We start from the raw sequence: 21,983 nt of genomic DNA, 5'->3' as shown, positions 1-21,983 counted from the left end.
TACTATGGGGTGTGTGGGTTTGACCCCTGGTCAGGGAAATAAGATCCTGCAATGCCACACAGTGTGGCCAAAAATAAGAAGAAGTAAAATAAAAAACCATAATCTTACCAGCTGGAGATGGGTGTTATTGACATTTGGTGTGTTGCCTTCTAGGATTTTCTTTTTATGCACAATTTTACTTGGTTAAAATCAAATATATATCTTATGGTAGCCATAGTTGATACAGAAACTTTAATAAATATTATAGGAAAGCTGGTTGTAGAGGAGCAGGATGATGACAGCATTGTTACTACTCTCAGTGATTTATTAGCATCTAGAACTTCACTTTCACTTTTCACTTTCATGCATTGGAGAGGGAAATGGTGACCCAGTCCAGTGTTCTTGCCTGGAGAATCCCAGGGACGGGGGAGCCTGGTGGGCTGCCGTCTGTGGGGTCGCACAGAGTTGGGCACGACTGAAGTGACTTAGCAGCAGCAGCAGCAGCAGAAATCTTTTTAAACAAAACCCTAAAATCCTTTTGGAATTCTTTTTCCTCAAATTCTGGGGTGAGAATTATTTTACTCCTTTACTATTTTGAAGTATCTAATCAGTTGATTAGTACCTTGTACTTGTTCATTCATCTAATACACAGTACTTAGTTTGAGGGATATAAAGAAAGTAAGAGACATTCTTGTGTTCAAGGAGATCATAGTCTTTATGGGGACCCTCTTACATGAATAATTATAATGTGATGAGCTTAATTTTAGACATATGAGGAAATGATGCAGGAAATGTTAGTTACTCACTGACAGCCAGAGAAGACTTTATTAAGAAGGTAGCATTGGAGCTGGGCCTGGTAGGACAATTAGTGAATTGTCATACTAAGGGGGACAATTAGTGAATTGTCATACTATATGTCAGAGGAAATTAGATGCATTCTGAGAACTAGAGTCTTTTTCTAGAGTAGAAAGTAAGTAAGGGGCTGTGGGAAAGATGAAAGAAGTGGTCGAGGAGATATTATGATGAGCCTTTTCTATCATCCTGAGGCTTTGGGGAGCTGGCTGAGTAAAAGACCAGAAATACAGTTTTCAAATATCTATTTTAGAAAAATTACAGGTGATATTGATTTATGCATTCTTGGAAAGGTTCATAAAAAAAGAAGGGAGAAATTTCTTTAAGAGTAAGCTCTTGATATGTCAGGTATAAAGATAAATTTGTTTCAATTCATGGAATATTTACTTTAAAGTCAGATTATAATTTACTGTGGTGGTTAGTTTGTGTAATCTGTTGAATTAATGGGATTAAAATGTATCATATGGCACTCTCATTCCATGTAACAGTTTCTGCACTATCAATTCTAAGGACATTTACTATGGGGGCCACCATATCTCGTGGACAGAGGAGCCTGGTGAGGTACAATCCGTGGAGTCAGAAAGTGTTGGGCATGGTTGAGTACATCTGAGCGACCCAGCACTGCACATGTAACTTGACAGTGGCTGTGGGAACAGTGAAAGCGGAAGGCCTTCATGCTAGTCCATCCTTACAGTGTTTGTCTCTGCTTTGCTATAATTGTAGGTTTTATTTTTTGAGGGAAAGAAAGGATTTCAGATTATAGAAAAACCTATATTATATCTTGACATCTTAAGGGCATTTATAAGAGTAACAGTATATTTCTTTCCCATTAGTAGTACACCGAAGAGTAAACGCTTTAAAGGCTGTGTGTGTGTGTGTTATGTTTTTGTATGTCTACTAGTTACTGACCTGTGTATACTACACACTCATGAGTCAGTTCAGAGATGCCAAGCAGTGTTTGAAATATTTCTCATCATAACTCTGCAAATTGGAAAATGGGTGTTAAGCATGGATAATTACAGGACCTTTGGTTGCTTGTGAAAGAGGCCCTTTAGATGTACATACAATTAATAACAGATACATCAGAAGCTCTGAGATTTTGTCACCTAATTTTTTTTAAAAGCAACACCCTTTAGGCTTTTAAAGTTTCAATGATATATACTTTTGCACTCATAAGTAGATTATGACTTTGTATCTAGTATTTAAGCATTATTTTGTTAATAAGAAAAAATGTCCTCAAGTTTCAAACAAAAATTTTCAATAATGTGTAGTAAAAGCATCACTGATTTTATGGGGTCATATGAGCAATTTACTGTGTTTGAAAAGTTTAGGTTAAAGAATATGTTTAAGAAAATAGAATGTCATCTGGATAGATTCTTCTGTAAGGTAGAAATGACACAATAGTGTGACTTTTAAGAACATATTAAATTGTTTGATAACATTTTTCAGTTTTTAGCAGTGATCAGTACCTGATTGTTGAAAAAAACAGTGAAGGAGACCACTGAGAACAATTAGAGTTCAATCTAGGTCGAATTCACCAGGAAGTAGACTTGGAGATGGAGTTTGGCATACAACGAAATTAAGAGTGCTCTCAGAAGCGATGACTGTGGAAAGGAAGCTAAACAGGGCAGAAGGAGAGGTCAGGCTGCGATGAATTCTCCACATAGGCCTCTGTGGACTCACCAGGGAAGTGCAATACTGGGATAGTCTTTCACAATCATCCCAAGGTGGTGACTAGGCACAGCCTTTATAGCCCTCTGTTAACCAGACATCAGAAGCAGGCTGCTCCTGGAAGGGGGTGTGACCCTGGGACAGGCAACTTTCTTCAGCTGACACAGTTCCCGAAGAGGGCTGACAGGTGAAGACTCTCAGCCAGCAACACTTCAAATAGCTAGGGAAATAAAATTTTCAGATGTGAAAGGTATATTAAAGTGTCAACTGCAGATGGGATTAGAATTTTGATTGGAGTGTGTGGTAAAACAACAAGAGGAATGGATGTAGTTATTGGTAAGAGAGTTCAGTTCAGTTCAGTTCAGTCGCTCAGTCGTGTCCGACTCTTTGTGACTCCATGAATCGCAGCACGTCAGGACTCCCTGTCCATCACCAACTCCTGGAGTTTACTCAAACTCATGTCCATCGAGTCGGTGATGCCATCCAGCCATCTCATCCTCTGTCGTCCCCTTCTGCTCCTGCCCCCAATCCCTCCCAGCATCAGGGTCTTTTCCAGTGAGTCAACTCTTCGCATGAGGTGGCCAAAGTACCGGAGTTTCAGCTTCAGCATCAGTCCTTCTAGTGAACACCCAGGACTGATCTCCTTTAGGATGGACTGGTTGGATCTCCTTGCAGTCCAAGGGACTCTCAAGAGTCTTCTTCAACACCACAGTTTTAACCATCAATTCTTCGGCGCTCAGCTTTCTTCACAGTCCAACTGTCACATCCGTACATGACCACTGGAAAAACCATAGCCTTGACTAGATGGACTTTTGTTGGCAAAGTTGTGTCTCTGCTTTTTAATATGCTGTCTAGATTGGTCATAACTTTCCTTCCAAAGAGTAAGTCTTTTAATTTCATGACTGCAATCACCATCTGCAGTGATTTTGGAGCCCAGAAAAATAAAGTCTGCCACTGTTTCCACTGTTTCCCCATCTATTTGCCATGAAGTGGTGGGACCAGATGCCATGACCTTAGTTTTCTGAATGTTGAACTTTAAGCCAATTTGTTCACTCTCCTCTTCCTCTTTCATCAAGAGGCTCTTTAGTTCTTCTTCACTTTCGGCCATAAGAGTGGTGTCATCTGCATATCTTAGGTTATTTATATTTCTCCTGGCAATCTTGATTCCAGCTTGTGCTTCTTCCAGCCCAGCGTTTCTCATGATGTACTCTGCATATAAGTTAAATAAGCAGGGTGACAATGTACAGCCTTGATGTACTCCTTTTCCTATTTGGAATCACTCTGTTGTTCCATGTCCGGTTCTAACTGTTGCTTCTTGACCTGCATATAGGTTTCTCAAGAGGCAGGTCAGGTGGTATGGTATTCCCATCTCTTTCAGAATTTTCCACAGTTTATTGTGATCCACACAGAGAGTTATTAAATTATGAATCATTATGTCTAAGCTGAATATTGAAAAAGTGAAGATAAAAAGCAGTTGATAGATTGAATAAAATCAGTTAGATAAAAGGATTAGTTTATAGCAATGGGGTTGAGCAATAGGTTTACTTTGAGTGCAGGAAGTGATAAGAGAGTGAAAATGATAGGCTATCTGTCTATGGAATCGGTTCTTTGAGATTACGATACCCAAATGAAGCACTGATGTTCAAATGAGGTGCCTGGTTTAGCCTCAGATACAATAATATGAAAGGAGTTAAATCAAAGATCACATGAGAATGGGACTTCCCTGGCAGTCCAGTGGTTAGGACTGCTTTCTAGTGCATGAGTATGAGTTCATCTCTGGTAGGGGAGCTAAGATCACATGCCTCGTGGTCAAAGCCAAAACAAAACATAAAATGGAAGTAATATTGAAATGGATTAATAAAGACTTTAAAATGGTCCACATCAAAAAAATAAAAGAAATCACATGAGTAGAAGTCAGAACACTATTAGGCTTAGATGACTGCTTAAACATCTAGAAGAAATCTGAAGGTCTCAAAGTAATGGCAGCCTTGGGGTAGAAAGCAAGAAATGGGAAACATGTGCTTTGGCTTTGAGGCATAAAAGAGAGTAAACTGAGTTTCAATAAATGATAGGTATGAGTCAGTGCAGACTATAGCAGAGTCGTTTTTACATTTTACATTTAGCAGAGTCATTCACAGTTCACATGAATGTGAAAGAATCCTGGAATTTAGCCCTGTGATAATGAAAGAATAAATCTCATTTCCACCTCCAGCTACCATGATGCCTTCATCTGGAGCTTTAGCAAGTTCATTTTTTACCTTCTCTTAATGAGGATTCAGTGCCTGCTTAGGAGGGGTTCCAGGCTGACAGGCCGTTGCTAGGGTGTGGCGTGGTCAGCTTGGTGTGAACACCAGTTTTAAGTGAGCAGACGGATACAGGAGGTGAATACAAGCCACCACTGAGAGTAAAATCAGAAAAAAAAAAGTATTTGTCCTCAAGACCAAAAGGAAAGATTAAAACCCAAAATGGCGCTCAAAGCCAATAGATCCTGGAAAATAAAAATCTGTGTGAGAATTGAAGCACAAATATATTCACAAAACTAAAGAATCCATGAATTGCCCAACGTGAGATAAAATATTTTATTTCTTTAATTTTTTTTACTCTCTTCATTTACTTACAATTCAGTCCATAAAAGTCAGCCTTGGGAGGGGACTCATCTCCTCTGGCCTCCCTCTGCCTCTCATTTCACATCACCCTAGGGATCTGTTTCATCCTGGTGGTAAAAGTCAAGGAACTGTCATTCTTGGTACCATCCTGGAGGCTGGTGAATTTCTATACGCAACTGCCCCAACTCTTCCTAGAGTAGGGAATCTGTAGGACAAAGAAGACTTCCTCCTACCAATGTCCTCACAAGTTACAGCATAATTCTGATTATATAATTATTGTAATTATGCTAAAGATGCTGTCCCTGCCATGGTTGAGGAATGGGAACAAGAATGAGGGGGTGAGGAGACAGAGAATATTGTCCTACCACAGTCTATTCATGGGGCTACTTTTCATGGTTGAATTGAGACTGTGGACTCTTTGATGTCCTTGAAACCTTGGAGCTGTTGGGTTCTTAGAAGAGCTTCTCTGATGTAGATAAGACCAAAGGTCTTTACAGATTATAGTTGTTCAAACACCAAATGTCAGCTTGAAGTTGCTGGTCAATCAACATCAGCATGCATTTAGCACACAAATGTGGCCTCGTCTATGATGAGAATTTTCAAGTGACTGTAGCTTTGTAGTCTGTTCCTTTTATAGATGGAAGTGGTGTTTGACCATAGCTTCAAAGAAAACAATTTTAGAAATGCAATGTTGCTGATTTTTTTAATAGAAAAATTCAATCTTTCACAGTCAGCTTTGTTTTCTCATCTTTTTATATGCCTTGCCATCTTTCATCTTAATACCTTACTTTGCCAGCATCATCTCCATTCATTTTCCCACACACGTCCTGTGTCCCATCCAGGCTAGCTTTTTATAGTTCCCCAAAGTCATAATGCTCTTTCATACTTCTGCCCCATTGCATATTGTGGGTTTTTTTTTTTTTTTTTTGCTTGTTTGTTTGTTTAAAATGCTTCTCCCTCCTTGAATGCTTGATGGCACTCATTCTTTAAGACTATGATGAAATATTTCTTCTTTTCTTCCTCTCCTTACCCATAAATTAACTCCCCAACCCGGTCCCCTTATTCAGTTAATGGCTCACTCTTCGGTGATTCCACAGTAGCATGAGTGACAGTTTTTAATTCTACAGTTTTCCTTATGTATTTTCCATTAAATAGGCAGCAACTTCAAAATGAGGTTGAGAGTTTGTTTACTATTGTAGCCTAAACATTTAACATGTTGACCTTGTTATAAATGTTAGCCAAATACCTAACATACTAGTTATCTATTGCTATATAGCAATTTATCCCAAAACATGTGGCTGAAAGCAACAAATATTGATTACCTCACAGTTTTTGTGGGCTTCCCTGGTGGCTCAGTGGTAAAGAATCCACCTGCAAGGCAGGAGACACAGGAGATGCCAGTTTGCTCGCTGGGTTAGGAAGAGCCCCTGGAGGAGGAAATGGCAACCCACTCCAGTATTCTTGCCTGAAAGATCCCATGGGCGGAGAAGCCTGGCAGGCTGCAGTCAGTGGGGCTGCAGAGTCAGACACGACTAAGCATGCACACACATAGTTCTTGTGGACCAGGAATCCAGGAGGGTCTTAGCTGTGTGGGTCTGGAGCAGGGTCTCTCTGAAGTCACAGTCAAGCTGTTGGCCAGAACTGCGGTCGTTTCAAGGCTTGACTGGGTGTGAAGGATCCACTTTCAAGTTGACTCATGCAGTTATTGACAAGTTTCAGTTTCCAGTAGGCTGTTAAACTGAGGGCGTCAGTCCCTCACAGTGCCTGGAGGGCCTCCCCAAAGGCTGTTCACAGCACGGTTACTTGCTTTCCTCTGCAAAAGAGTCGAGAGAGTATGAGAGGGCACATTCTCCTTCTAACCTAATCCTGAAGCGACATCTCATTACAGGTGACCCTTGAACAACATGGGTTTGAACTGCATGGGTCCATTTATACTCAGGTTCTTTTCAATACATGAGTACTACATGACTACACCATCAGTAGTTGGTTGAAACTATAGAGGCAGAACCTCAGGTACAGAGGAACTGCTGACCATGAGGGCCAATTGGAAAGTTATCCTAGGATTTTACACCATACTCCACTACATCACACTACACTACACTAATCGATGTCAGCATCCCTAACCTCAGCATTGTTCAAGGGTCAGTTGTTCTGTATTTATTTGTTAGAAGCTGGTCAACAAGTTCAATTTACAGTCTAGGGGTGAGAATGTAACAAAAACATGAAGACCATAAGGCAGGGATCAGACAGGATGATCTTAAAATCTGCCTACCATGCAGTCCATGGGGTTACAAAGAGTTGGACATAACTTAGCGACTAAACAACCACCACCACCACATACTTTATCTGGTAAAATATCTGCTTGATCAATACTATTGAATATGTAAAATGGTTGTTGATAGTAATGAATGTTCAAGTGTTTCAGTTTTCAGTATATTAGAAAAAATTTCTATTTCCTCAGTTCAGTTCAGTCACTCAATTTTGTACAACTATTTGTGACCCCGTGGACTGCAGCACTCCAGGCTTCCCCATCCATCACCAACCCCTGGAGCTTGCTCAAACTCATTTTCATCGAATCAGTGATGCCATCCAACCATCTCATACTCTGTCATCCCCTTTTCCTCCCGCCTTCAATCTTTCCCAGCATCAGGGTCTTTTCCAATGAGTCATTTCTTCACATCAGGTGGCCAAATTATTGGAGTTTCAGCTTCAGCATCGGTCCTTCCAATAAACATTCAGGACTGATTTCCTTTAGGATGGACTTGTTGGATCTCCTTGCAGTCCAAGGGACTCTCAAGAGTCTTCTTCAACACCACAGTTCAAAAGCATTAATTCTTCAGTGCTCAGCTTTCTTTATACTCCTACTCTCACATTCATACATGACCACTGGGAAAAGCATAGTTTTGGCTAGATGGGCCTTTGTTGGCAAAGTTATGTCTCTGCTTTTTAATATGCTGTCTAGGTTGGTCATAACTATTCTTCCAAGGAGTAAGCGTCTTTTAATTTCATGACTGCAAGTCACCATCTGCAGTGATTTTGGAGCCCCCCAAAATGAAGTCTGCCACTGTTTCCACTGTTTCTCCCATCTATTTGCCATGAAGTGATGGGAGCAGATACCATGATCTCAGTTTTCTGAATGTTGAGTTTTAAGCCAACTTGTTCACTCTCCTCTTTCACTTTCATCAAGAGGCTCTTTAGTTCTTCTTTGCTTTCTGCCATAAGGGTGGTGTCATCTGCATATCTGAGGTTACTGATATTTCTCCCGGCAATCTTGATTCAAGTTTTTGCTTCATCCAGCCCAGCGTTTCTCATGATGTACTCTGCATATAAGTTAAATAAGCAGAGTGACAATGTACAACCTTGACGTACTCCTTTCCCGAATGGAACCAGTCTGTTGTTCCATGTCCAGTTCTAATTGTTGCTTCTTGACCTACATATTTCTCAGGAGGCGGGTCAGGTGGTCTGGTATTCCTAACTCTTTCAGAATTTTCCACAATTTGTTGTGATTCACACAGTCAAAGGCTTTGGCATAGTCAATAAGGCAAAAGTAAGATGTTTTTCTGGATGATCTTGCCTTTTCAGTGATCCAATGGATGTTGGCAATTTGATCTCTGGTTCCTCTGCCTTTTCTAAAACCAACTTTAACTTTTGGAAGTTCACAGTTCATATACTGTTGAAGCCTCGCTTGGAGAATTTTGAGCATTACTTTGCTAGCCTGTGAGATGAGTGCAATTGTGGGCTAGCTTGAATGTTCTTTGAATGTGCTAGTTTCTTTGGAATTGGAATGAAAACTGACCTTTTCCAGTCCTGTGGCCAGTGCTGAGTTTTCCAAATTTGCTGACATATTGAGTGCAGGACTTTCATAGCATCATCTTTTAGGATTTGAAATAGCTCAACTGGAATTCTGTCACTTCCTCTACCTTTGTTCGTAGTGATGCTTCCTAAGGCCCACTTGACTTCGCATTCCAGGATATCTGGCTCTAGGTGAGAGATCACACCATCATGGTTATCTGGGTCATGAAGATCATTTTTGTATAGTTCTTCTGTGTATTCTTGTCACCTCTTCTTAATATCTTCTGCTTCTGTTAGGTCCATTCCATTTCTGTCCTTTACTGTGCTCATCTTTGCATGAAATGTTTCCTTAGTATCTCTGATTTTCTTGAAGAGATCGCCAGTCTTTCCTATTCTATTGTTTTCCTCTATTTCTTTGCACTGATCACTGAGGAAGGCTTTCTTATCTCTCCTTGCTATTCTTTGGAACTCTGCATTCAAGAAACCATTGGTAGGAGAAAGTATTATGTATTAACTATTTGTAATGTTAAATAATTCTTTAAATTAATTGTTAAATATTAACTTCCTCACATGATGCAGAGTAAGTACTTTCTCACTGAAAATAACAAACAGACGATATTTGGGCTATTTCATTTATGATTTTCATACTCTCTTTCCCAGAAATGATGGTCATAGGATTAATGAAAGTCACTTTAGGATTCAAAAGATTCGATTTGTCTGATTCATTTATTTATTCACCCATTCAATAAGCATCTTTTAAACACTTATTGTCCCAATGCATTGCCCTTGCATTAGATATAATGTTATGTTTTACAAATGTTAAATGAATTTTTCATAATGAAACCTTAGTTTTTAATTGCATAGTGAGAAGAATGTTCATATATAACATGAAAATGGAAAAGTAGATATATAATATATAATTTTTCTAGATGTCTCCATCAGAGGGAGAATATTTCCATGGGAAATACTTATGACAGGGACCTACAAACTATGGCCTATAAATTAAATCTGGCCCATTCCTGTTTTTGTCAATAAAGTTTTCTTGTAATGCAGCCCTACCCATTTGCTTACATATTGTCTATGGCTGCTTTTGTGCTATAACGGCAGAGCTGAATAGTTGCAAAAGAGATGACCTAGCCTGCAGAGCTTAAAATGTTTACAATCTGGACCTTTACAAAAAAGCTTTGCAAATTTCTAACTTAAAACCAACTATTGAAAATTATATTTCATGAATTGTTAAACTAATAATTATTAAATGCTTACTTGATATTGTTTAGTTACTTAATTACTTGGTAATTCAAGACTTTCCACAATAATACCTCAAGCCACCTATCTACTTATAGTTATTATTATCAGGCATGTATATGATAGTAACAGCAATAGTTACTTTAATTGAATACTTACTATGTGCCAGGCAAAAATACACACATACACACACACATATTTTATTTATCCTTACAAAAATACTGTGAGAAAAGCACTTTTTCACAGATGATGAAACTGAGGTTGAATGTGACAGGATTTTAGATTAGATTTGTTTGATTCTAGAGCCCAAGTTTGTTTTATGTATCTCCTCCATTTCTTAGTATTACCTCCATGAATATTCTATTCTATTCAAACTAACTCTCCCTACATGTGCCTCTTTCCCATCTTTTTATCAATACCTTTTGCTCCTCCTACTTCCAACTCTGGAAATGTTTTTCACACTCATTTCTTTCTAAATTTTACTAATCTGTCAGAGAACTCCTTAATCACCACTTCTTCCATGAGACCTTTCCTGAATCTCCAGCCAAAGTAATATTAGTCCTGTTTGCCAGCTACATAGCAACTAGCCCAGTCTCTGGTATACCTTAGCTGTTCAGTACATGCTAGTGAATGACAGTAAAATTCTGCACTATAACATTACATATGAATTATTTTGTATTCATAGAATACTTTTCTTGTACAAGCTCCTGTAAACTAGGAAGTTTTTCCCTATGCTTGTTATTATAGAAGAAACTGACAGTCATAATGCATAATCTAATGCATAGAAAGTGATATGACTGGAAGATGTCTCATTTCAATCTGAAATTGCAAATATATTCAGTAATTTTCTCTAAGCAATTTTTACACACCTCATTTCCTTTTCATCAGAAATGTTTTGTAGCTGCAGGTGTGAAATGCAGGTTGACCATGTAAAACCATCGTGGATATAAGCTGTCATTTTGCAAAGTCCACTGGATGATTGGTGGATTTTTATAAATAATAAAATAAAGGATATTTTAAGAATAAATCACTTTCCTAAGACTCTTATATATGTTCTAGAATATACTGTTCATTTGGATTTCTCTAAAAAGACCATGGAATTATAAAAACCAGATCACCTTTCTCCATGCAATTAAGGGCATTTATGATGGTTTCCCCTGACACACAGGTTTTATTTTATCCATTTTACTTCACTTAGTATTCTTGGAAGATTGCATTGAGCTAAGAGCTGTGGAGAGAATAAGGGAAATGTAAGTCACTGTGAAAATACAACCTAGTCTGGAAGAGATAATGAACAATGCAAGGTAGTATAAAATCAAGTTATAGTGTAATGGTACAGATCATGGATTCAGAAGATGGACACACTTGGAGTCTTTTTTAAATAATTTAGTACTTGGTTATTCACTATCTTGTACTATGTATTAAATTACTTACAAGAAACATTCAAGAAGCTTTTGCTTTACAGTCTGCATGGACTACCCAACGGTTTTTCTGCCTTTGAGGCAAAAGCACTTAACAGGGCCAGACCTTGCAGTGAATCATTCCTCAAGGGACCATCTCTTATTTCTGGAATTAAATTCTGTCCCTCCCAATTTGTGTTAGTAGCTGAAAGATACTGGTCTCAAATTCTACCCAAGTACTCAGAGTCATTACTCTAGATATATTATCTACAAAGTACTACTATTTATATCCTTTCTTTTCTCTCTAGATTTTCTTTCTTCCTCCATATTTTAGTTTAATTCTGATGATATTTGGTTTGATAGGGAGAAAGGAAACTCAAATTTATTAACTGCATACTACGTATCTGATTATGTGCTAGTTATTTTTCATTTGAATTCTCTCACACATAAGCCCCCAAATATAGTTATTAATCATCCTCATGTTTTAAAGAAAGACTGAAATCCAGAGAAATTAAATAAATTATCTAACATTGAACAGACAGGTTTTTCCACAAGCCCCAGCATCTGGTATTTGAATATGAGTTTGGGTTCTTTTTTGAATTAATATTTACTAAAAGATAGAGTCATAATTAATGTTTAATTCATTCTAATAAAAAGTTAAGTAAAAAGTAGCACAGAATTGAAGATGTGACAGACAGACAGAACAGAATACTGTGAATGAGAAATAGAGGCATAAAAACAGATTCATGAAGACTTCAAGCATTAATTATCAGACAGATTAAAAAGCAAAACAACTTCCAATTCTAATAAATAAGAGTAAGCAAATGCTGGGGTATTGAAAATGCTAAATTATAATGTAGTATCTGAAAAAGAACCAGATAGACATTTTAGAACTGAAAAGCGTAATTGAAAGTAAGTAAATGGTTTGATAGCAGACTAGACATAGCTGATAAGTAAGCTGATAAGTAAGCTGGAAAATGAATATAACAAACTATCCAGAATGCAATACAGAGAGAAAACAATGAGGGTACAAAAGAGATAACAAATTATAGTAACTAACAAGTCTAATATTATTTCACTGAAATCCAAAAGGAGAGAAGAGAGAAAATTGGATAGAGGCAAGATTTGAAGTGATATAGAGAATGTGTGCTTTTCCAATACTCTTTCCTATTTCTGCTGCTCAAAACTCCACCTTTTTCAGTTCCTAGGCCAAAAACCTTAGTCATGCTTGCCTTCTCTATTTCTCTCCTCCCCTGTATCCAACATATCAAGAAATTCTGTTAATCTATCTTCAAAATAAATCCAGAATCCAACCTTATCACCAACTCAAATGCTAATACCCTGGTTTAGCCTGAGTCACTGTTGTTAACTCATCTCCCTGTTTCCAGGTGTTATACATATAGTACACACAAGTGTACCCTAAGATACTTTTATGGTTGATATTTTCTGTTTTTATTATTTCTGTCTTACTGTTTCCATGTTCTACTTTGTTTTTGTGGAGTTGGTTGACTATTCAGAAGTAGAGACTGCCCGTAACTTGGCTATGACAATAGTCTTCAGGCTGTGCCTCCTCCGTTCATATTTGCATACCTAGGGCATGCTAACCAGCAGAAAGGCAATGTGCCATCAATCTAGAATTTCTTGTTGTCCATTTACTGGAAATTTAACTTTGTGATTGTCTTTTCTGTAAAATGGGAATGGTAGTAATAGAAGCTATTTCAAAGAATTATTTGGAGGATTCAATGAGATTCAGTAAGTAAAAGAATTTAGCATGCTCCCTGCACCTAATAAATGCTCAAAAACCATTAGCAATTATTGTCATTACTAGGCCGGTCTCTGCTTAAATGTCTTCAGTATTTCCCATTGACTACAGAATTAAGCATAAACAAAAATAATAAAACCTACTTTTAGTTATCTAAACTTAGCTCCAGTGTCTTCCTAACGTAAACTATTAACTTCATCTACGCTCTTTCACTCTCCAAGCCCTTATGTTTTATGTTTTAGTCCTACCTTCCTTACCTGAAAACTGCAGCTTTTCACAGTCATCTTCCTTCCCAGCCACAGTTTGATTTCTTCTCCCTCTGCTTTTTCATCATGCTTCATTTATCTGTTATCAACTCTCAAGTTATATTGCATTATAAATTGTTTGCATGTCTCATGGCACATTTGATTGTATACCTCTCAAGGGCAGAGATTTTTAAAAATTTTACTGGACTTTATTTTTTAGAGCAGTTTTAAGTTTAGAGAAAAATCAAGTAGAAAGTATAGAGATTCCTTTCACACTGCCTGCTGCCACCCAGGTGCAGCCACCCGCGCCGTCAGTACCCCCTCCAGAGTGGGACACTTGCTTTTAGTCAGTGAGGCTTGACACTGACACGTCATCATCACACCATGTCCATAGTTTACATTAGGGTTCACTCTTGGTGTTGTACGTTCTGTGGGTTTGGACAGATGTATAGAGACATATACCCACAGTTACAGTATTGTGCAGAATAGTTTCACTACCCTGAGAGTCTGCGTTCCACCTATTCATCCTAATCCTTGATCAGAGATTCTTTTCAATTTATCCATAAAACATAATGCCAAATACATAATTACTCCCAAATAAATGTTTTAGATGTATGATTCAATGAATGAAAGAAGGAGGGGACAAATCAGGGAGAATGAGTGCATCCTGTCACTCTTGCTACCTGATATTTTGTCTCCATTTCAGTGTTCACTCATACTACCTTAGCCTATTCAGAAGACTTCCCCCACAAACTACTGTCTTTCAGAACCTGGCTTATTCTTGAGATACTTATTCAAACCCCACCTTATGTATTATACTAAATCAAGAGTGAGCTCTGGACACATCTAAGACATTTTATGAATTATCTATTTAATTTGGTGTGTCACACTTGCATTTTTTATTTCATGAGCCTATGTCTGGATTCCCCAGTGGAAATAAATTATATTTTAAAGTAGTGAGTAGAGTTTCATCCTTCTTGCTTTCTGTGAGCAAGAAGTGGCTTCACAAATTATTGCTTTTCACCTGGGATTGTTGACAATGGTCATGGAACAGGGAAACTTGCTGGTCTCTAAAGAATTCACAGTCTTAGTCACTTTTGGACCAATTCAGCTGTCGAGTACAGAAAATTATTGGGGACTAATTAAAAATATAACAAGGAAGTAAATGTTTTGAAGATTTGCGCTTGCAACAGTTTTCATAAAAAGCTCTAGAGGATTTGCCAAACTGTCGTTAAAATAATATAACTTCTATGTGCTAGCAGGAGTTATTTACAGAACTTCTCCATCCTTTCCCCAGTATTTTAAGCATTCTAAAACTGCATCTTTGATGTTATTTTGTTTTGATATAAATTTAAGAGGAAAATGTTATACATATTGCTGATTTTCAAGTCATCAGTTTCTTATTTCTGCTCCCACAATACTGAACATAAGGGAAGATTACTTTGGATTTTTGAAATTTCACTTAGCTTTGACCATCTAGGAAGATACATGTATCTGAGAGTGATAATTTTGTTTTTATCTACATTATAAAACTATTTTGCACAAATGTCAGTTTTTTATCTAGGTTAATTTACTGAGATGCTATTTTTTTTTTTTTTTTTTTTTTTACAATTTGAGGGATTTCTGGGAAAATTGCTTTGGGAAGGCATGAATTTGGATGTTATGTATCAAGGAGGTATGAAACTTCTCCTTTGACCAATACTCATTTGAAATATTATAGAGAAAACTTAGTCCAGTCGTATAAAAAGAGCATTTGTTTTAAGTTAAGGTGATGTTTTAGTCATCTGTATAATGACAATCTAAACATTTATACTGGATGATCTATCATTATAAATTAAGTAATGATACTCTTCTTCCTTGAAACAAAACTATAGGGGGATATTTACCATTATAAAAGAAAATAAAGCATTCAATAAACAAATATCTTTAAAATAAACTGCCAAGTGTATTCCACATTATGATCTTGTCATTAATACCAGTTTTAAGTTGAAATATCAATTCATGTTCATTAATGTAATTTTAAGTCTTAGAAGGTAAACTGAGTGATTAGGTTCATGGTCGTTCTATTTTTATTCCCAGATAATGCCTCTGAGGTAGCAATTACTGCTCCAGGAACTAGTAACCATAGAAACAGCTCCACAGGCCCAACACCTGACTGCTCACCTCCATCTCCTGACACTGCCCTCAAAAATATTGTAAAAGTCATTCGACCCCAGGTAAGTGCTCATCATGACATCGTGTGCAGTTTAATATATTTTGTTTTTGAATCAGTGCATGCACACCATCTGTATTGCAATACCAGGACTATTTTATAATAAGCAAATGGACTTCCAGGTTAAAAGAATGGACTTGGAAGAGAATGTTTCCTTCCCTTGGAGATGATGATACACATTGAAATCTGTTAGCTTTTGGAAAATTGAATTTGTATATTACATGAAAAAACAAGCTGAGAAAAATGGCTATTTCACATCATTTTTCTCAACATTTTAATAATTATGCTCAAACTGTTGAGCTGTTACATGTTTTCTGATGTTTCCTTTTTCTTTTGTCTCCATTTCTTTGGACATGCCACATTGTTTGTGATAAGTTCTTTATCCTCCAACCCCAACTGTTTATATATATATATTTTCCCCCAAATCTTTATCCTTTATGACTTCAAGCTAATTTTGTCTGTATTTGATATTGCACCTCTCATTGCTCCTTATTTTTCTCCAGTGCTCAATTTCCTCTAGCTAGTCTCTTTGCCCTTTGTTCTTTTTTTCCATTTCTGTCACTTTTCTGTATGGGTTTCTTTCTCTTACCCCTTTCTTTCAGTTGGATTTCCCAGTAGGCGGTTTGCAGGCAAGCTTTAGAAATATCATTGGGACAAGCTGTTCTGTGATATTTCATTGAAAATAGCACTTATAAAGCTGTTTGCGTTATATTTTTGCCAACAGATGGACTCAGAACATGGAATTGGTGGTGTTCTCAACCTGGCTCATTCTGAATGGGCCTCACAAAATTCAAGAGAGAGGAACTTTGGATCCTATCAATGCCATTCACTATCTACTTAGATATATAGTATGAACAAATATTTTGAGCCAATTTGCAGAACAAATATGTCTTTTGAGATTGTTTTGACCTAAATGAGCAATAATTTGTTTAACATCTTATCTTCTTTAACACAACTTATTTTGGATTTTTTAATTATAAGCATCATCCTCATCAGTAAAATGACATTTAAGCTTTACATATCTGCTACAGTTTATAGAACACTTTCCTACAGATTATTTTGTTCAACCTTTATCAGTTCCAAGGGAGTATGTATTTTAGTGTTATGGATAAGGATATTGGCACTCCAAAGGGACTAAGTTGTGCAACTGATTTGAAGTTTCTTGTACTTCCCTTGGTGTAATAATAGTCTCCAGCAATCCTGTTCAGAGGGTAGAAAACTCCTCATTAGGGTATATAATTTGCTACCTCTTTTTGAGGATAAAACTTACAGGTTCATTTAGGCATAGGTATTATTTCACACAACGTCCTGGTATGTGGAGCAGGAAAATGTCTTCAATAATTCCTCTTCGTTTTCAGGGAAATTTGACCTAGTTCATTTGTTTCAGGAAATAAACCTCACTAAACTTAGATTTAGATGCTAAATGTCACATTTATTATCATTGGTTTTCTCACTAGGTTACAGTGTTTCTAGTGCTATTGTGCAGCTATCGCATTTCCAACATTTTAAACTATTTATACAGGAGATTGTCTTATATATATTAACAAAATTTATTACTAAACATTTAATTTTATATCAGTGTAAATTCTCTAATGTAAATGCATTTGGTCATTCAGTGAATGAAAAAGATTCCTTTCTGTGTAGTCTAATGAACTCTAAAGGATCTTACTCCATAAATCCTCCTTTACATATCTTATCTTATTTTAGTAAACTTTGAATAAATCTAGGAGTAGTGTTAAAGTCAGAAATTCCACTTGACTCCACTCCTTGGTTCTGTCCATTTTTAAATGTGTATGAAGGTAACTGACTCTACTTTCCTTTATTAGATGTTATAATGATGATTTAGGGAAAGAAAAATGAAGGGAAAAAATTGTGAAACTAAGGATGATGGTATTTCAATTAGAACCAATGCAGCCTGTATGTATGTATGTTGTAGAACAATAACAGCTAAGGTATATAATTAAGAAAGAATATAACCTCACTTGGGCCACTCTTTCTTTTACCTCGGAGACTTCGGTGCAATACTTATTTCTCCTTTTGAGTCCTGATCTCCTGGGGTTCTTCATACATTGTAGAGAGCAGGGAATAGAAAATTCAAGTGAAAGTAATTATGAAGGAGTATTGGAGTAGAACATGTGATTTCAAGAAATGGTTTGGAGACCAGAGGGTGTGAATAGGGGACAGCTAGATGGATGAAACAGAGGACTCCCTACTGTGCTCTGACAAGGCGCAGGTGTGTCGGGAATGGAACACTGTCGAGAGCTACTGTTCCAAAGGAAAGATAATTATTGGTTAGCTTATATAAGAGCCTAGCTTAACCCTCTAGGTCTTTGATAATTCTCCTGGTTTTTCTGTCTGGAAATGCATGAATGTGATTTAATTGACTTCAGTTCAGTTCAATCACTCAGTCGTGTCCAACTCTTTGCGACCACATGAACCACAGCACGCCAGGCCTCCCTGTCCATCACCAACTCCCGGAGTCCACCCAAACCCATGTCCATTGAGTCAGTGATGCCATCCAACCATCTCATCCTCTGTCATCCCCTTCTCCTCCTGCCCTCAATCTTTCCCAGCATCAGGGTCTTTTCCAATGAGTCAGCTCTTTGCATCAGGTGGCCAAAGTATTGGAGTTTCAGCTTTAACATCAGTCCTTCCAATGAATACCCAGGACTAATCTCCTTATGGGTATTCAAATACTGTTTTCATTTATTAATTAGAAATTAATAACATTATTTGAATAATCATTTCACTCTTAAAACTGGTGATGAGCCTTGAAAATGGAAGTATAAGTGCAACTCTTAATCATTAATTTACATTTACTTGCCTGGGCATTAGTACATGTGTTTAGTCTAATTGTGAGAAGAGTGATACAGAACAGATGAGAGATAAAAACAGAACCGTTCATCTTATTCACTCACTACAAATAGATACTGATCAGATAGAGCAAGTTGGGTTACTTCTCCTTCACCTCATGCATACCTTTATCTAGTCTACTTTCATAACTCCATCTATAAATGGAAGATATCCATTATAACCAATGAGTTCTTGCTTTCAATGAGGTACAGCTGATTATACAATGCATGTGTTTCTGAATGGTGTATTAATTGTGACAGATTTTGCAGTGCTTTATTGAGTTTGACTATTTGACATATTTATTAACTCAGTAAGTCACAACTGTTAATTCTGCATCCTGTATTTGATCTTTTTACCTTTACTTCTTTGGACTCTTTCATGTCCTAAAATTCCTCAGATTGTGAAACTTCCTGTTTTTGATTCAGAGTCTGAAATACTGATGTGCTACTGGCTTCTCTCTGTTTCTTTTCAGTATATTGACCCTCAAGCCTGAAGCTCTCTATTTAGATGAATTTGCAAGGCTAGGCCCACTTGCTCATACTTGAAAATAGAGTTGTTTCTAAACTTGAAAAGATACTTGAAATACTTGAAAAATATTTACATGTTAAAAAATTTAGGTAGGTCTATTGCAGGAGACCTGGTTTTGATCCCTGAGTTGGGAAGATGCCCTGAAGGAGGGCATTCCTCCAGTATTCTTGCCCAGAGAATCCCCATGGACAGCAGAGCCTGGTGGGCAGTCCACGGGGTCGCAAAGAGCTGGACGCAACTGAGCAACTAAGCCCAGCACAGCACTGACATGCCAGTTTTCTTTTTGCTTTTTCTTTGTAATGACTTTTTTTTTTTTTTAATGTTTTGCTGGTGAAACATCTTTTTACCCTTAATAGAAGAATATAGTTTGATGGATTTTGACAACTGTGTAGTTAGTAGGTGTAACCACCACTCCAGGCAGGATATAGAACTTTGGCGTTACCCTCAGAAAGTTGCCTCCTGCCTGTTTGCAATCAGTGGCTCTTATTCCTGCCCCAGTGTGTGCATGCATGCTTGCTCAGCTGCTCAGTTATGTCTGACTCTTTGCAACCCCATGGACTGTAGCCCATCATGGTCTTCTGTCCATGGAATTTTCAAGGCAAGAATAATGCAGTGGGTTGCCATTTCCTATTCCAGGGGATCTTCCCAACCCAGGGATTGAACCCACATCTCTTGCATCTCCTGAACTGGCAGGCAGATTCTTCACCACTGGTGCCACTTCTTTCTGATTCTTATCATCATAATTTAGAATTGCCTATTCTTGGACTTTATGTAAATGGAATCCTATTGTGTGTGTGTGTTTTATGTATGTCCAGGTCTGGATTCTTTCACTCAACATAATTCACTCATGTTATGCCTTTTTTTTTCTTTTTTGCTGACTAGTTGGATTAACATAGTTGTTTCATCTTATTTGTATGAATGAATGTGCACTATATGTTCATATAGATACCAAAAAGTAGAAATCAGGTTGCAGGGCACATGAATAGCTAGTATTGTAAGAAACTTGCCAAGAGTTTTCTGAATTAGTAGTTCCATAATTTAATCCCACATAGAAATATCTGAGATTTTTTATTTCTCCACAGTCTTGCCAACATGTACACTTTCAATTTTTTTTTTCATTTTAACCACCCTTATGGGTATGAAAGCATGTCTCATTATGGCTTTAAGCATTTTTTCCTGTGGCTATTGCTCATTATTATATCTTTTGAGAAGTGCCTGTTCACATCTTTTTTATGGGATTGTTCAATTTCCTAATTTTCAATTTGTAGTAATTTTTTATTACTACATTCATATTACATTTATTACTACTACAATTTTTTATTACTACATTTGTTACTAAATTCTCCTATAATTCTAAAAGATTTGTTATTTGTCTGGTTTATGCCCTGCAAATATTTTTCCCAGTCTGTGATTTGCCTTAATTTTTAAAACATTTTAATTAATGTATTTCTTTATGGTTGTGTTGAGTCTTAGCCGCTCCGTGGCTTTCTCTAGCTGCGGTGAGCAGGGCTCACTGTCTAGTAGAGGTGCATGGGCTTCTCTTGTTGCGAGCATGGACTCCAGAGTGCTGGTTCAGTAGCTGTGGTGCATGGTCTGTTTCTCCATGGCATGAGGGATCTATCTTCCCTTGCTGGGGATCAAACCCGTGTCTCCTGTGTTACAAAGCAGATCCTTAACCACTGGACCACCAGGGAAGAATAGGCCTTAATACTTTTTAGTGGTAACTTATGATGAGTAGAATATTTTAATGAGATCTGATTTTTTTTTTCATGGGTAGTGCATTTTGTGTCTTTTTCCAGGTTATAAGTACATGCATTTTTTTCCCCCATAAACTTTCTGGTTCCGGCTTTTGCATTTAGTTCTGCAATCTATCACAAATCATTTTTGTATGGTGTGAGGTGGTAGTCAAGTTTCATTTTTTTTCCTATATGGTGAAAAACTTTCCTTTCTCTGAGTTGACTTAATGCTTTAGTACTGTTTACCATTTTAACTTTCCAATTTTTTTTTACTGTTGATATATAGAAATACAATTGAGTTTTATATCATCCTTGTATCTTCCACCTGGATAATTTCATTTAAAACTCACACTAGTTCCTTTAATTTCCTTAGGATTTTTTACTCCCCTATCATCTGAAAATAATGATGGTCTTACTTTATCCTTCCTGATTTTTATGTCTTTTATTTCTTTTTCTTATCTTTATGGCTCATGGAAGTGGTAAAGCCAAAAATCCTTTCCTTATTTGCTATTTTGAGGGAACACACTCAGTATTTCAACATTAACTGTAAGCTATAAGTTTCTTATATGTACCCTTCTGCTTCTAGTTTGCTGAGAGCTTCTTTTTTCTCTTCTCTTTTTTATTTTTTAAATTGAATGATAATTGGTTTACAGAATTTTGTGGTTTTCTCTCATACATCAACAAGAATCAACCATAGGTACACCTGCTGAAAGCTTTTTTAAACATAAAAGTGTTTTTTCCCATTTTATTGTTTTTTAATATATATTTAGATGATCATATTACTTTTTTCTTTTTGTTCTATTAAAGTGGTAAATGCATTCCTTTAGTTTTGAAAGTTAATCCAACTTTGAACTTGGTTATGATGTTTTATCCTTTTTGTACAGCATTTGATACAAGAGATACTTTGGATAAAACATGTATGGAGAGATGGATTAGACCTAAGGGAGTCAAAGATGACTGGTTGACTGGAATTTTTGAATGATAGTAATAGATATGGGAAAAACTTAAGCAGAAGTTCATTTTGATGAGGGAGAGGGTGATATGACAAATTTGGTTTTGTGAATTCATTGAGAGTGAAGCATGGTATACAAACTGAAATTTT

General features: G+C 37.0%; 1 protein-coding gene across 3 annotated transcripts in view; it reads left to right on the top strand.

The window, feature by feature from the left end:
* Positions 1–21,983, top strand: part of ANKS1B (ankyrin repeat and sterile alpha motif domain containing 1B) — a 1,071,061-nt gene that overhangs the window by 387,209 nt on the left and 661,869 nt on the right. For all 3 annotated transcript variants that reach the window (XM_065937415.1, XM_065937407.1, XM_065937398.1), the window contains exon 11: positions 15,632–15,768. In XM_065937415.1, the coding sequence (XP_065793487.1) occupies positions 15,632–15,768 (137 nt within the window). The remainder of the gene's footprint in view (positions 1–15,631; positions 15,769–21,983) is intronic.

Source organism: Muntiacus reevesi, chromosome 1 (genome assembly GCF_963930625.1).
Source record: "Muntiacus reevesi chromosome 1, mMunRee1.1, whole genome shotgun sequence".
Lineage (NCBI taxonomy): Eukaryota > Metazoa > Chordata > Mammalia > Artiodactyla > Cervidae > Muntiacus > Muntiacus reevesi.
Note: the sequence above shows the minus strand (reverse complement) of the source record. Positions and strands in the feature narration are given on the sequence as shown.